The sequence below is a fragment of the Pristiophorus japonicus genome, chromosome 21, assembly GCF_044704955.1.
Source record: "Pristiophorus japonicus isolate sPriJap1 chromosome 21, sPriJap1.hap1, whole genome shotgun sequence".
In the NCBI taxonomy this organism is placed as follows: domain Eukaryota; kingdom Metazoa; phylum Chordata; class Chondrichthyes; family Pristiophoridae; genus Pristiophorus; species Pristiophorus japonicus.
Window position 1 is genome coordinate 38423538 of NC_091997.1, and position 13776 is coordinate 38437313.

At 54.0% G+C, this 13776-nt stretch overlaps 1 protein-coding gene across 2 annotated transcripts in view; it reads right to left on the reverse strand.

Moving 5' to 3' along the window:
• The window catches only part of cdk12 (cyclin dependent kinase 12), an 83952-nt gene extending 72847 nt beyond the window's left edge, over positions 1 to 11105 (reverse strand). For both annotated transcript variants that reach the window (XM_070864650.1, XM_070864649.1), the window contains exon 1: positions 9531 to 11105. In XM_070864650.1, coding sequence (XP_070720751.1) covers positions 9531 to 10591 — 1061 coding nt within the window. In that variant the 5' untranslated portion in view covers positions 10592 to 11105. The remainder of the gene's footprint in view (positions 1 to 9530) is intronic.
• Between the last annotated feature and the right edge of the window lie 2671 nt (positions 11106 to 13776).

Sequence of the window (13776 nt, forward strand, 5' to 3'; positions counted from 1 at the left end):
CTGCAAATTTTGTTGCACTACACTCTGTCCCCTCCTCTAGGTCATCTATGTATATTGTAAACAGTTGTGGTCCCAGCACTGATCCCTGTGGCACACCACTAACCACTGATTTCCAACCGGAAAAGGACCCATTTATCCCGACTCTCTGCTTTCTGTTCGCCAGCCAATTCTCTATCCATTGCTAATACATTTCCTCTGACTCCGCGTACCTTTATCTTCTGCACTAACCTTTTGTGTGGCACCTTATCGAATGTCTTTTGGAAATCCAAATACACCACATCCATCGGTACACCTCTATCCACCATGCTCGTTATATCCTCAAAGAATTCCAGTAAGTTAGTTAAACATGATTTCTCTTTCATGAATCCATGCTGCGTCTGCTTGATTGCACTATTCCTATCCAGATGTCCCGCTATTTCTTCCTTAATGATAGTTTCAAGCATTTTCCCCACTACAGATGTTAAACTAACCGGCCTATAGTTACCTGCCTTTTGCCTGCCCCCTTTTTTAAACAGAGGCGTTACATTAGCTGCTCTCCAATCCGCTGGTACCTCCCCAGAGTCCAGAGAATTTTGGTAGATTATAACAAATGCATCTGCTATAACTGCCGCCATCTCTTTTAATACCCTGGGATGCATTTCATCAGGACCAGGGGACTTGTCTACCTTCAATCCCATTAGTCTGTCCAGCACTACCTCCCTAGTGATAGTGATCATCTCAAGGTCCTCCCTTCCCACATTCCTATGACCAGCAATTTTTGGCATGGTTTTTGTGTCTTCCACTGTGAAGACGGAAGCAAAATAATTGTTTAAGGTCTCAGCCATTTCCACATTTCCCATTATTAAATACCCCTTTTCATCTTCTAAGGGACCAATATTTACTTTAGTCACTCTTTTCCGTTTTATATATCTGTAAAAGCTTTTACTATCTGTTTTTATGTTTTGCGCAAGTTTACCTTCGTAATCTATCTTCCCTTTCTTTATTGCTTTTTTAGTCATTCTTTGCTGTTGCTTAAAATCTTCCCAATCCTCTAGTTTCCCACTAACCATGGCCACCTTATACGCATTGGTCTTTGATTTGATACTTTCCTTTATTTCCTTGGTTATCCACGGCTGGTTATCTCTTCTCTTGCCACCCTTCTTTTTCACTGGAATATATTTTTGTTGCGCATTATGAAAGAGCTCCTTAAAAGTCCTCCACTGTTCCTCAATTGTGCCACCGTTTAGTCCTTGTTTCCAGTCTACTTTAGCCAACTCTGCCCTCATCCCACTGTAGTCCCCTTTGTTTAAGCATAGTACTCTCGTTTCTGACACAACTTCCTCATCCTCAATCTGTATTACAAATTCAACCATATTGTGATCACTCATTCCGAGAGGATCTTTTACGAGGAGATCGTTTATTTTTCCTGTCCCGTTACACAGGACCAGATCCAAATAGGCTTGCTCCCTTGTAGGCTCTGTTACATACTGTTCTAAGAAACAATCCCGTATGCATTCTATGAATTCCTCCTCCAGGCTACCCCCTGCGATTTGATTTGACCAATCGATATGTAGGTTAAAATCCCCCATAACTACTGCCGTTCCTTTTTCACATGCCTCCATTATTCCCTTGATTATTGCCCGCCCACCATGAAGTTATTATTTGGGGGCCTATAAACTACGCCGACCAGTGACTTTTTCCCCTTACTATCTCTAATCTCCACCCACAATGATTCAACATTTTGTTCATTGGAGCCAATATCATCCCTCACAACTGCCCTGATATCATCCCTTATTAACAGAGCTACCCCACCTCCCTTCTCTTCCTGCCTATCTTTCCGAATCGTCAGATACCCCTGTACGTTTAATTCCCAGTCCTGGCCATCTTGCAACCATGTCTCTGTAATGGCCACCAAATCATACCCATTTGTAATGATTTGTGCCGTCAACTCATTTACTTTATTTCTAATGCTGCGTGCATTTAGGTAGAGTGTTTTCATCCTAGTTTTTAAACCATGATTTTTAGTTTTTACCCCTCCTGCAGCCCTTTTATATTCAGTGGCCCTTTTTGTTTCTTGCCTTTGGTTTCTCTGCCCTCCACTTTTACTCATCTCTTTTCTGTCTTTTGTTTTTGTCTCCTTTTTGTTTCCCTCTGTCTCCCTGTATTGGTTCCCATCCCCCTGCCATATTAGTTTAACTCCTCACCAACAGCACTAGCAAACACTCTCCCTAGGACATTGGTTCCGTTCCTGCCCAAGTGCAGACCATCCGGTTTGTACTGGTCCCACCTCCCCCAGAACCTGTTCCAATGCCCCACGAATTTGAATCCCTCCCTGCTGCACCACTGCTCAAGCCACGTATTCATCTGCGCTATCCTGCGATTCCTACTCTGACTAGCACGTGGCACTGGTAGCAATCCCGAGATTACTACTTTTGAGGTCCTACTTTTTAATTTAACTCCTAGCTCCTTAAATTCGTCTCGTAGGACCTTATCCCTTTTTTTACCTATGTCGTTGGTACCAATGTGCACCACGACAACTGGCTGTTCTCCCTCCCTTTTCAGAATGTCCTGCACTCGCTCGGAGACATCCTTGACCCTTGCACCAGGGAGGCAACATACCATCCTGGACTCTCGATTGCGGCCGCAGAAACGCCTATCTATTCCCCTTATGATTGAATCCCCTATCACTATCGCTCTCCCACTCTTTTTTATGCCCTCCTGTACAACAGAGCCAGCCACGGTGCCATGAACTTGGCTGCTGTTGCTCTCCCCTAATGAGTCATCTCCCTCAACAGCACTCAAAACAGTGTACACACAGATATAACCCATGCAACAGTGTACACACAGATATAACCCATGCAACAGTGTACACACAGATATAACCCATGCAATAGTGTCCACAAAGATATAACCCGTGCAATACCGTGCAGCAGAGCTGGTCTCCAGTTGTCTTGGTTAATCCTTGCCACTGGACCAAGACCTAGCTCTGTCAAGCCCGTGTGGTGGCTGGTGTGCAACAGTCTCCACACGTTAAAAAAATCCACGCACAGGCATCTTCCACCCTTCAGCATGTAGTTCTGGTACTTCATTGAAATACCTGTGAACTCGTCCTTTTTTTTGCGTGGAAGCAAGCCATCCTTGATTCGAGGGGCCGCCTATGATGATGATTGTACACACAGCAGATATAACCCGTGCAGCTAAAGGATGAGTGACAGCCAGCATCAATGTTAGCAAACAAGTGTTCCAGTGGATTAGAAACTTGTTTTCCCAAATACACTGAATGGCCAGTTCACAGCTTCTGTTGTAAGACAACTGAACTAACAGTGAGGCACTCAGGGGCCCGTGTTACTCTCAGGTAGAGGTCTCGGATTTCACCCTTACCCTTCTCTGGGGCAGTAATAGTATGTAGCATGACTTCACAGCCACAAGGGCTGAATGGCCTCCTCCTCGTACTGCAAGTGTCTATCTCAGCCCCCACCACAACTCCCGATTCTAGCCACAAACATCCCTCTTCCTGGCCACTCTCAAATTAAACCAACCTCTGCATCCTAATTGACCCTGAGTGAGCATCCAATCCCAAATCCTCTCCATCACCATAAAATGATCATCTTCTTAGGCTGTCCCTCGGAGTCGAGGATGACTTGCTTCCACACTAGAAATGAGTTCTCAGGTGACTGAAGAGTCCAATGTGGGACCGACAGTCTCTGTCACAGGTGGGACAGATGGTGGTTGAAGGAACGGGTGGGTGTGGTGCCTGGATTGTCGTGTGCTCCTTCCGCTGTTCACACTTGGCTTCAGCTTGCTCTCGGCGAAGAGACTCGGTGTTCAGCGCCTTCCCGGAGACTTTTCCTCCACTTTGGGCGTTCTTGGGCCAAAGTGGAGGAAGTAAATAGAATGCTACAGAATAGGAGATGGCCAGTCGGCCCATCGTTCCTCTACCGGCTCTGTGAGCAAGCGTCCAGTCAGTCCCATTCCCCGCTCTTTCCCCACAGCCTGGCAAATATTTCCCCTTCAAGTATTTATCTCATTCCTTTTTGAAAGTTATTATTGAATCTGAACTGTCGGAGGGGTAGTACTGAGGGAGCGCTGCACTGTCGGAGGGGCAGTACTGAGGGAGCGCCGCACTGTCGATGCGACATTAAACCGAGGCCCCACCTGCTCTTCCAGGTGGATGTAAAAGATCTCATAGCACTATTTTTAAGAAGAGTAGGAGAGTTCTCCCCGGTGTCCTGGTGTCAATAAACATCACTAAAACAGATTATCTGGTCATTAACATATTGCTGTGTGTGGGAGCTCGCTGTGGGTAAATTGGCTGCCGCGTTTCCCACATTGCAACAGTGCACTTTAAAAAACGTACTTCATTGGCTATAAAGCGCTTTGGGACGCCCGGTGGCCGTGAGAGGCTGTAGAAATGTAAACTTTTCTTATTTTCAGTGCAGTCCCGATCACAATAACCCGCTATGTCATTTTTTTTTCATTATCTCCCTCTGGTTCTTTTGCCAGTGACCTTAAATCTGTGTCCTCCAGTTACCCACCCTCCTGCCCCTGGGAACAGTGTCTCTTTATTTACTCAATCAAAACCTTTATGAATTTGAACACCTCGATTACATCTCTTCTTAACCTTCCCTGCTCTAAGGAGAGCAAGCCCAGCTTCTTCAGTCCCTCATCCCTGGCACCATTCCAGTAAATTCCCTCTGCACCCTCCCTAAGGCCTTCACATCCTTCCTAAAGTGCGGTGGCCAGAATCTGACACAACCTGCCCTGCCGCCTTCAACGATTTGTGTACATACCCGCTGGTCTCCCAGCTCCTGCACCTCCTTAAAATTGTACCCTTTATATTGCTCCTCCTCATTCTTCAAAATGCAACACTTCACACTTCTCTGCGTTACATTTCATTCGCCACATATCCGCCCATTTCAGCAGCCTGTCTCTGTCCCCCTGAAGTCTGTCACTGTCTTCCTCACTCTTCATTACATTTCAGAGTTTCTTGTCATCTGCAAACTTTGAAATTATGCCCGGAGTCCAGCTCGTGGTCCCAACCCCTGCCCCTGGAAAACACCACTGTATACGCCATAACATCGCTCACCTGTGCCCAACCACTACCATGTTACTGAAACCATCATCCATGTTTGTTACCTCCATACATCACTATTCCAGACTCAACGATTCCAACGCTCTCCAGCCCGGCCTCCATCTTCAACCCTCTGTAACTTCAGCTCATCCAAAATCCTGCTGCTCGTGTCCTAACTCATACCGAGTCCCGCTCACCCATCACCCCCTGTGCCCCGTGTCCTAACTCACACCCAGTCCCACTCACCCATCACCCCACGTGCCCCGTGTCCTAACTCACACCCAGTCCCACTCACCCATCACCCCCTGTCCTAACTCACACCCAGTCCCACTCACCCATCACCCCCTGTGCCCCGTGTCCTAACTCACACCCAGTCCCACTCACCCATCACCCCCGTCCTAACTCACACCCAGTCCCACTCACCCATCACCCCCTGTGCCCCGTGTCCTAACTCGCACCGAGTCCCGCTCACCCATCACCCCCTGTGCCCCGTGTCCTAACTCACACCCAGTCCCACTCACCCATCACCCCATGTGCCCCGTGTCCTAACTCACACCCAGTCCCACTCACCCATCACCCCCTGTCCTAACTCACACCCAGTCCCACTCACCCATCACCCCCTGTGCCCCGTGTCCTAACTCACACCCAGTCCCACTCACCCATCACCCCCGTCCTAACTCACACCCAGTCCCACTCACCCATCACCCCCTGTGCCCCGTGTCCTAACTCGCACCGAGTCCCGCTCACCCATCACCCCCTGTGCCCCGTGTCCTAACTCACACCCAGACCCACTCACCCATCACCCCCTGTCCTAACTCACACCCAGTCCCACTCACCCATCACCCCCTGTGCCCTGTGTCCTAACTCACACCCAGTGCCGCTCACTCATCACCCCCTGTGCCCCGTGTCCTAACTCGCACCGAGTCCCGCTCACCCATCACCCCCTGTGCCCCGTGTCCTAACTCACACCCAGTCCCACTCATCCATCACCCCCTGTGCCCCGTATCCTAACTCACACCCAGTCCCACTCACCCATCAACCCCTGTCCTAACTCACACCCAGTCCCACTCACCCATCACCCCCGTCCTAACTCACACCCAGTCCCACTCACCCATCACCCCCTGTGCCCCGTGTCCTAACTCACACCCAGTCCCACTCACCCATCACCCCCGTCCTAACTCACACCCAGTCCCACTCACCCATCACCCCCTGTGCCCCATGTCCTAACTCGCACCGTCCCGCTCACCCATCACCCTCTGTGCCCCGTATCCTAACTCGCACTGAGTCCCGCTCACCCATCACCCCGTGCTCACTGCCCCGTGACCTAACTCGCACCAAGTCCCGCTCACCCATCACCCCCTGTGCTCACTGCCCCGTGTCCTAACTCGAACCGAGTCCCGCTCACCCATCACCCCGTGCTTACTGCCCGTGCCCTAACTCGCACCGAGTCCCGCTCACCCATCACCCCCTGTGCTCACTGCCCCGTGTCCTAACTCGCACCAAGTCCCGCTCACCCATCACCCCCTGTGCTCACTGCCCCATGTCCTAACTCGAACCGAGTCCCGCTCACCCATCACCCCCTGTGCTCACTGCCCCGTGTCCTAACTCGCACCAAGTCCCGCTCACCCATCACCCCCTGTGCTCACTGCCCGTGCCCTAACTCGCACCGAGTCCCGCTCACCCATCACCCCGTGCCCTAACTCGCACTAAGTCCCACTCACCACTCACCCCTGTGCTCGCTGCCCCATGCCCTAACTCGCACCGAGTCCCACTCACCACCTGTGCTCACTGCCCGTGCCCTAACTCGCACTAAGTCCCACTCACACTCACCCCCTGTGCTCGCTGCCCCATGCCCTAACTCGCACCAAGTCCCGCTCACCCATCACCCCCTATGCTCACTCCCCCGTGCTCTAACTCGCACCGAGTCCCGCTCACCCATCACCCCCTGTGCTCACTGCCTCGTGTCCTAACTCGCACCGAGTCCCGCTCACCCATCACCCCCTGTGCTCACTGCCCCGTGTCCTAACTCGCACCAAGTCCCGCTCACCTATCACCCCCTGTGCTCACTACCCGTGCCCTAACTCGCACTAAGTCCACTCACCACTCACCCCCTGTGCTCGCTGCCCCATGCCCTAACTTGCACCGAGTCCCACTCACCCATCACCCCCTGTGCTCACTGCCCCGTGCCCTAACTTGCACCAAGCCCCGCTCACCCCCTGTCCTTGCTGACCTACATTGGCTCCCAGAGTCACAACACCAACAATTTAAAAATCTCATACAAGTGTTTAAAACCCACACAATGGGCTGAGTCTAGGATTAACACCATTGTCCAGATTGGCAGTAACTTCCCTCGTTCACAGCTCCCTCCCCTCGCTCACAGTGATCCCCCCGCTCACAACGGCCTTCCCGCTCCCTCGCAGCGCCCCTCCCCTCAATCACAGCACCTTCCCCCCTCCCCTCAATCACAACGACCCCCTCCTTGCTCACAGCGACCTCCCTTCCCCTCAATCATGCCTCCCCCCTCGCTCACAACAACCCCCCCTCCCCTTGCTCACAGCGACCCCCCCCCTCGCTCACAGCGACCCCCCCCTTGCTCACTGCAACCCCCCCCGCTCACAGCGACCCCACCTGCTCACAGCGACCCCACCCCCGCTCAGAGACCCCCCCTCGCTCGCAGCGACCCCCACCTCGCTCACAGCGACCCCCCCCTTGCTCACTGCAACCCCCCCCGCTCACAGCGACCCCACCCCCGCTCAGAGACCCACCCTCGCTCGCAGCGACCCCCCCCCCGGCTCACAGCGATCCCCCCCCTCCGCTCACAGCGCCTGTCCCCTCGCTCACAGCGACCCCCCCCCCGCTCACAGCGACCCCCCCCCCGCTCACAGCGACCCCCCCCCCCCGCTCACAGCGACCCCCCCCCGCTCACAGCGACCCCCCCCCGCTCACAGCGCCTGTCCCCTCGCTCACAGCGACCCCCCCCCGCTCACAGCGCCTGTCCCCTTGCTCACAACGACCCCCCCCCTCCCCCCCCACCGGCTCACAGCGACCTCCCCCCGGCTCACAATGACCCCCCCCCCCCCCCTCCGCTCACAGCGCCTGTCCCCCCGCTCACAGCGACCCCCCCCCCCGCTCACAGTGCCTGTCCCCTCGCTCACAGCGACTCCCCCCCCCCGCTCACAGTGCCTGTCCCCTCGCTCACAACGACCCCCCCCCCTCCCCCCCCACCGGCTCACAGCGACCTCCCCCCGGCTCACAATGACCCCCCCCCCCCCTCCGCTCACAGCGCCTGTCCCCTCGCTCACAGCGAACCCTCCCCCCCCCCCCCGCTCACAGTGCCTGTCCCCTTGCTCACAACGACCCCCCCCCCTCCCCCCCCACCGGCTCACAGCGACCTCCCCCCGGCTCACAATGACCCCCCCCCCCCCCCGCTCACAGCGCCTATCCCCTCGCTCACAACGACCCCTCCCCCCGCTCACAGCACCTGTCCCCTCGCTCACAACGACCACCCCCCCCGCTCACAACAAATGTCCCCTCGCTCACAACGACCACCCCCCTTGCTCACAGCAACCCCCCCCTTGCTCACAGCGACCCCCCCTTGCTCACAGCGACCCTCCCCCTCCCCCCCTCGCTCACAACGCCCCCCTCCCCTTGCTCACAGCGACCCTCCCCCTCCCCCCGCGCTCACAGCGACCCCCCTCGCGGTATCCAGGCCCAGCACCAGGCTTTGTGTCAGTGAGGTACAAGGCCTCCAGGCTCCCAGGCCCTGGCACCATGTGCCCACACTCGAGCATTGGCCCTGGGCCGAACTGTGACCTTAGCACACGATCCTTTAACATGGCGATCTCACTCGTGCCCCTCACAACCCGACTTCCAGCCCCAATTTCTAACCTTTGTGGGCCGAGCTGGGTCTGTGAAGCCCTTCCTCCTACCCGTATCCCAGCCCTCCCCCAGCCAGTCTGGGAGGTGCTGGAGGAACCGAGACAGGGTCGGCACTTGTGGAACCTGACACCAGAGCTCTGAAGATGTGAAAGTTGGCATCTCAGCCACTTGCATCCCTTTGTCACTCTCTAAAAGAAACTAAATTATTGCACACATTGCCCGAAACTCAATACAAGTCTCAAACCATGATAATTCTCCTGCTAGTGCAGCCAGAGCAGGGGAAGGGCCTGCCCCTCGAACAGTGAGTCCGTGCCCCCCCCCACCCACCCTCGCAAACAATAGGGTCACCGCGGTGAGTGTGAAGTGTGCACATTGACGCAAGAGTTAGCACTAGGCCCAAAACCCACCAGCCAGGTTGTGTGCACTGCCTCACTCCCCGGCCCAGACTCTAGGGGCCGAGACTAACACCAGGTCTGAGATACTGTTGGTGCAAGTCTCTCCCGACACACCCCAACTATTTTGCACTATAAACAAGCAACGCACACAGCTACAGACACACAGTTAGTTGTGCCATAAAAGGTTAGTAAAGTTCAGACTGTACCTGGCCACCGGACTTTGGCTGAATGAGCGTCTGGTGCTGTACGGACTGAGTGAGCGCCTTCGGCCGTACGGACTTGGCGATCTCCCGCTGTATTCATACGAGCTGCTGTGTCTGTCGTAGCTGGCCGATCGGTGCCTGCTGTAGGGGCTTGAAGACCTTTGCCTCCTGGCGTAAGGACTCGGTGATCGCCCTTGGTAGGCAGCGGGCTCCCTGGTGCCATAGTAGGGTGGACTCGCCGACTGCTTCCGGCTGGAATCACCAGGACTTCGCCGGTAACCATCGTAATTACTTGAAGTCCGGGACCTATAAACAGGGCTGGCATCGTATCCTTTGCTGTATGGCCCAAAGGGGCTGTCTTCCCTATTGGGGCTCGACGACCGCTTGCGCCGAGGGCTCCCGCCTTTCTTTTTCGGACTGGGGGACGTTCGATAGCCTCGTGGTGTTTCCTTGCCTTTCTTCTGGCTCTTTACCCTCTCCTTGTGCATCGATCGCTCGTCTTTCTCTCTCTTGCCCCTCTCTTTGTACGATTTGGTAGACTTTGACTCCTTGCTGCTGTGCTTCACGAATGGCGATGCTCGCTCGTTCTTCGCACTGTCCTCCTCCTCCTCCTCCATCACCTGCTTTTTGGAAGAAGTCCTTTCTCTGCTGGTACTGGATTTGCCAGACTCCGGCCTCCTGGCCCGCTCCTTAACCCTTTCCGTCTCCTTCGACTTGTGGTGCTCCTTAACCCGTTTGTGCGGATGATGATGGTGATGCTTGTGAACTTTAACCGTTCTGTCTGAGCTCGTCCGTTCTTCCTTGTCCCTCCGCTCGGACCGGACAGTGACCTCGGAGAAAGTGTCAGAGTCCGAGCTGATGTCATCGTACTCCACCAGAGACTTCACCTTGGTGAGCGGAGGCTGTGCAGCCGCCCCCGGCGAGTCCCGGCTGTGCTTGGCTCGGTGTCGCTTGTGCCTGGACGCTGTTTTGCGTCGCTCTCTGGTGCTGCTGGGGCCGGGCTGCAGGGAGCCCGAGCCACTGCCTCCGTCCGCCTTAGTCCCGGCTCGCTCCGAGCCCGGCATCCCACAGAAAACAGCAAGGAAAGGAGTGAAAGTGTGCTGGCGGCGGCCCTGATCCTGATCCTGATCCTCTGTCTGAACATTCACCCCAAGTGTTCCTTTTCTTCCATAATCTTTACTCTGCGGGGCTGCCACTGGCAGCAACTTCGGGCTTTACTTTAAGGCACAGCAACTGGCGCCTGGGGCTTGGATTTTCTTGGCAATGTTTTGGCTCCTGAAGATTTTTTACAGGATGGGCGCCGTTTCCAAACATTAAAAACTTATTTTATTTCGTTTTGAGTTGAGTTGGAGTCCGGCAAATTGGATTAACGAACGCAAAAAAACTTGTATCTGGTATTTAAGTTTTTATCAATAATATCGCTGTGATTCTCAGCAAATGGCTCTATCAGCGTGTTTATAGGACATTCTGCTATAGGGTTCGAAGCCCTGGACCCCTCTCCGGCCGTTACTCAAGCCGATGGAGACGGATTGCTAGCAGCAGCCTGCTTTCAGCTTTGGAAACACCGACGCCATTGCGGCTTCAGTACCGGAAATTCAGATCCTGCAGGGGTCAAAGATCTACTTCCGGACCGCCTCCTTTCTCACAAAACCGCAAGGTGGCGCTGTCCGTCCGCTGCAGTACCTCATCCCGCACACCGGGCGGCGCTGTCCGCACTTAGACCCGCCTGCAGTACCTCATCCCGCGCACCGGGCGGCGCTGTCCGCACTTAGACCCGGCTGCAGTACCTCATCCCGCACACCGGGCTGCGCTGTAATCACTTAGACCCGCCTCCAGTACCTCATTCCGCACACCAGGCGGCGTTGTCCGCACATGGACCCGGCTGCAGTACCTCATCCCGCGCACCGGGCGGCGCTGTCCGCTCCCATACACGCTGTAGTACCTCATCCCGAGCACCCAGTGGCGCTGTCCGCACTTAGACCCGCCTACAGTACCTCATCCCGCGCACCGGGCAGCGCTGTCCGCCCCCATACACGCTGTAGTACCTCATCCCGAGCACCCAGTGGCGCTGTCCGCACTTAGACCCGCCTGCAGTACCTCATCAGGAGCACCGGGTGGCGCTGTCCGGGCTTAGACCTGCCTGCAGTACCTTATCCCGCGCACCGGGTGGCGCTGTCCGCCCCCATACTCGCTGCAGTACCTCAGCCAGTACACTAGGTGGCGCTGTGCGCCCCATTACCCGGTGCAAACCATCATCATCATCATCATAGCCAATCCCTCGCCGAGGAAGTCTTGCTTCCACTCTTAAAAATGAGTCCTTAGGTGGCTGAAGAGAGCCACAGCCTCTGTCACAGGTGGGACAGACAGTCGTTGAGGGGAAGGGTGGGGAGTCTAGTTTTCCGCACGCTCTTTCCGCTGCCTGCGCTTGCTTTCTGCATGCTCTCGGCGTTGAGACTCGAGGTGCTCAGTGCCGTCCCGGATGCACTTCCTCCACTTAGGGCGGTCTTTGGCCAGGGATTCCCAGGTGTCAGTGGGGATGTTGCACTTTATCAGGGAGGCTTTGAGGGTGCCCTTGTAACGTTTCCTCTGCCCACCTTTGGCTCGTTTGCCGTGAAGGAGCTCCGAGTAGAGCGCTTGCTTTGGGAGTCTTGTGTCTGACATGCGGACAATGTGGCCTGCCCAGCGGAGCTGATCAAGTGTGGTCAGTGCTTCAATGCTGGGGATGTTGGCCTGGTCAAGGACGCTAACGTTGGTGCGTCTGTCCTCCCAGGGGATTTGTAGGATCTTGCAGAGACATCGTTGGTGTATTTCTCCAACAACTTGAGGTGTCTACTGTACATGGTCAATGTCTCTGAGCCATACAGGAGGGCGGGTATCACTACAGCCCTGTAGACCATGAGCTTGGTGGCAGTTATGAGGGCCTGGTCTTCGAACACTCTTTTCCTTAGGTGGCCGAAGGCTGCACTGACGCACTGGAGGTGGTGTTGGAACTCATCGGCATCATCCCGCACACTGAGTGGCCCTGCTGTGCCCCAAACTCCTCTGCAGTACTGCATTCTGCACACTGGATGGCGCTGCCGACTGCAATGCTGCATTCTGGCCGATTGGTGCTACTGGTTAGTCAGCAGCAAAGTCTAGATATTAGATTTTATAAATAGATTTCTGAGTCAATCAAATTATAACTATAAAGTCAAAAACAAAACCAGAAAATGCTGGAAACACACCAGGAGTCTGAACAATAAGGGGCAGGAAGAAAAGTGTAATGGTTGATGGGTGTTTTTGTGACTAAAAGGCTGTTTCCAGTGGGGTTTCGCAGGGCTCAGTGCTGGGTCCCTTGCTTTTTGTGGTTTAAAATCAATGTGGTTGATAATGAAGAAGAAAGCTGTGGACTGCAGGAAGATATCAATGAACACGTCAGGTGGGCAGAACTGTGGCAAATGGAATTCAATCCGGAGAAGTGTGGGGTAATGCATTTGGGGAGGGCTAACAATGCAAGGGAATACACAATAAATGGTAGGACACCGAGAGGTGTAGAGGAACAAAGGGACCTTGGAGTGCAGGTCCACAGATCCCTGAAGGTAGCAGGGCAGGTAGGTAAGGTGGTTAAGGAGGCATATGGAATTCTTGCCTTTATTAGCTGAGGCATAGAATGCAAGAGCAAGGAGGTTATGCTTGAACTGTATACAACACTGGTTAGGCCACAGCTGGAGTACTGTGTGCAGTTCTGGTCACCACATTACAGGAAAGATGTGATTGAACTAGAGAGGGTACAGAGGATATTTACAAAGATGTTGCCTGGACTGGAGAATTTTAGCCATGGGTAAAGATTGGATAGGTTGGGTTTGTTTTCTTTGGATCAGAGGAGGCTGAGGGGAGACCTGATCGAGGTGTATAAAGTTATGACGGGCCTGGATAGTGTGGATAGGAAGGACCTATTTCACTTAGCAGAGGGATCAACAACCAGGGGGCATAGATTTAAAGTAATTGAGGGGAGGTTTAGAGGGGATTAGAGGGGATTTTTTTTCACTCAGTGGGTTGTGGGTATAGTATAACGCATATACATATACTGCCGTGTCTGGGTATTTTATAGCGCATATACCATATACTGCTGTGTCTCGGTATAATATAGCACATATACCATATACTGCTGTGTCAGGGTATAGTATAACGCATATATTATATACTGCTGTGTCTCGGTATAGTATAGCACATATACCATATACTGATGTGTCTGGGTATAGTATAACGC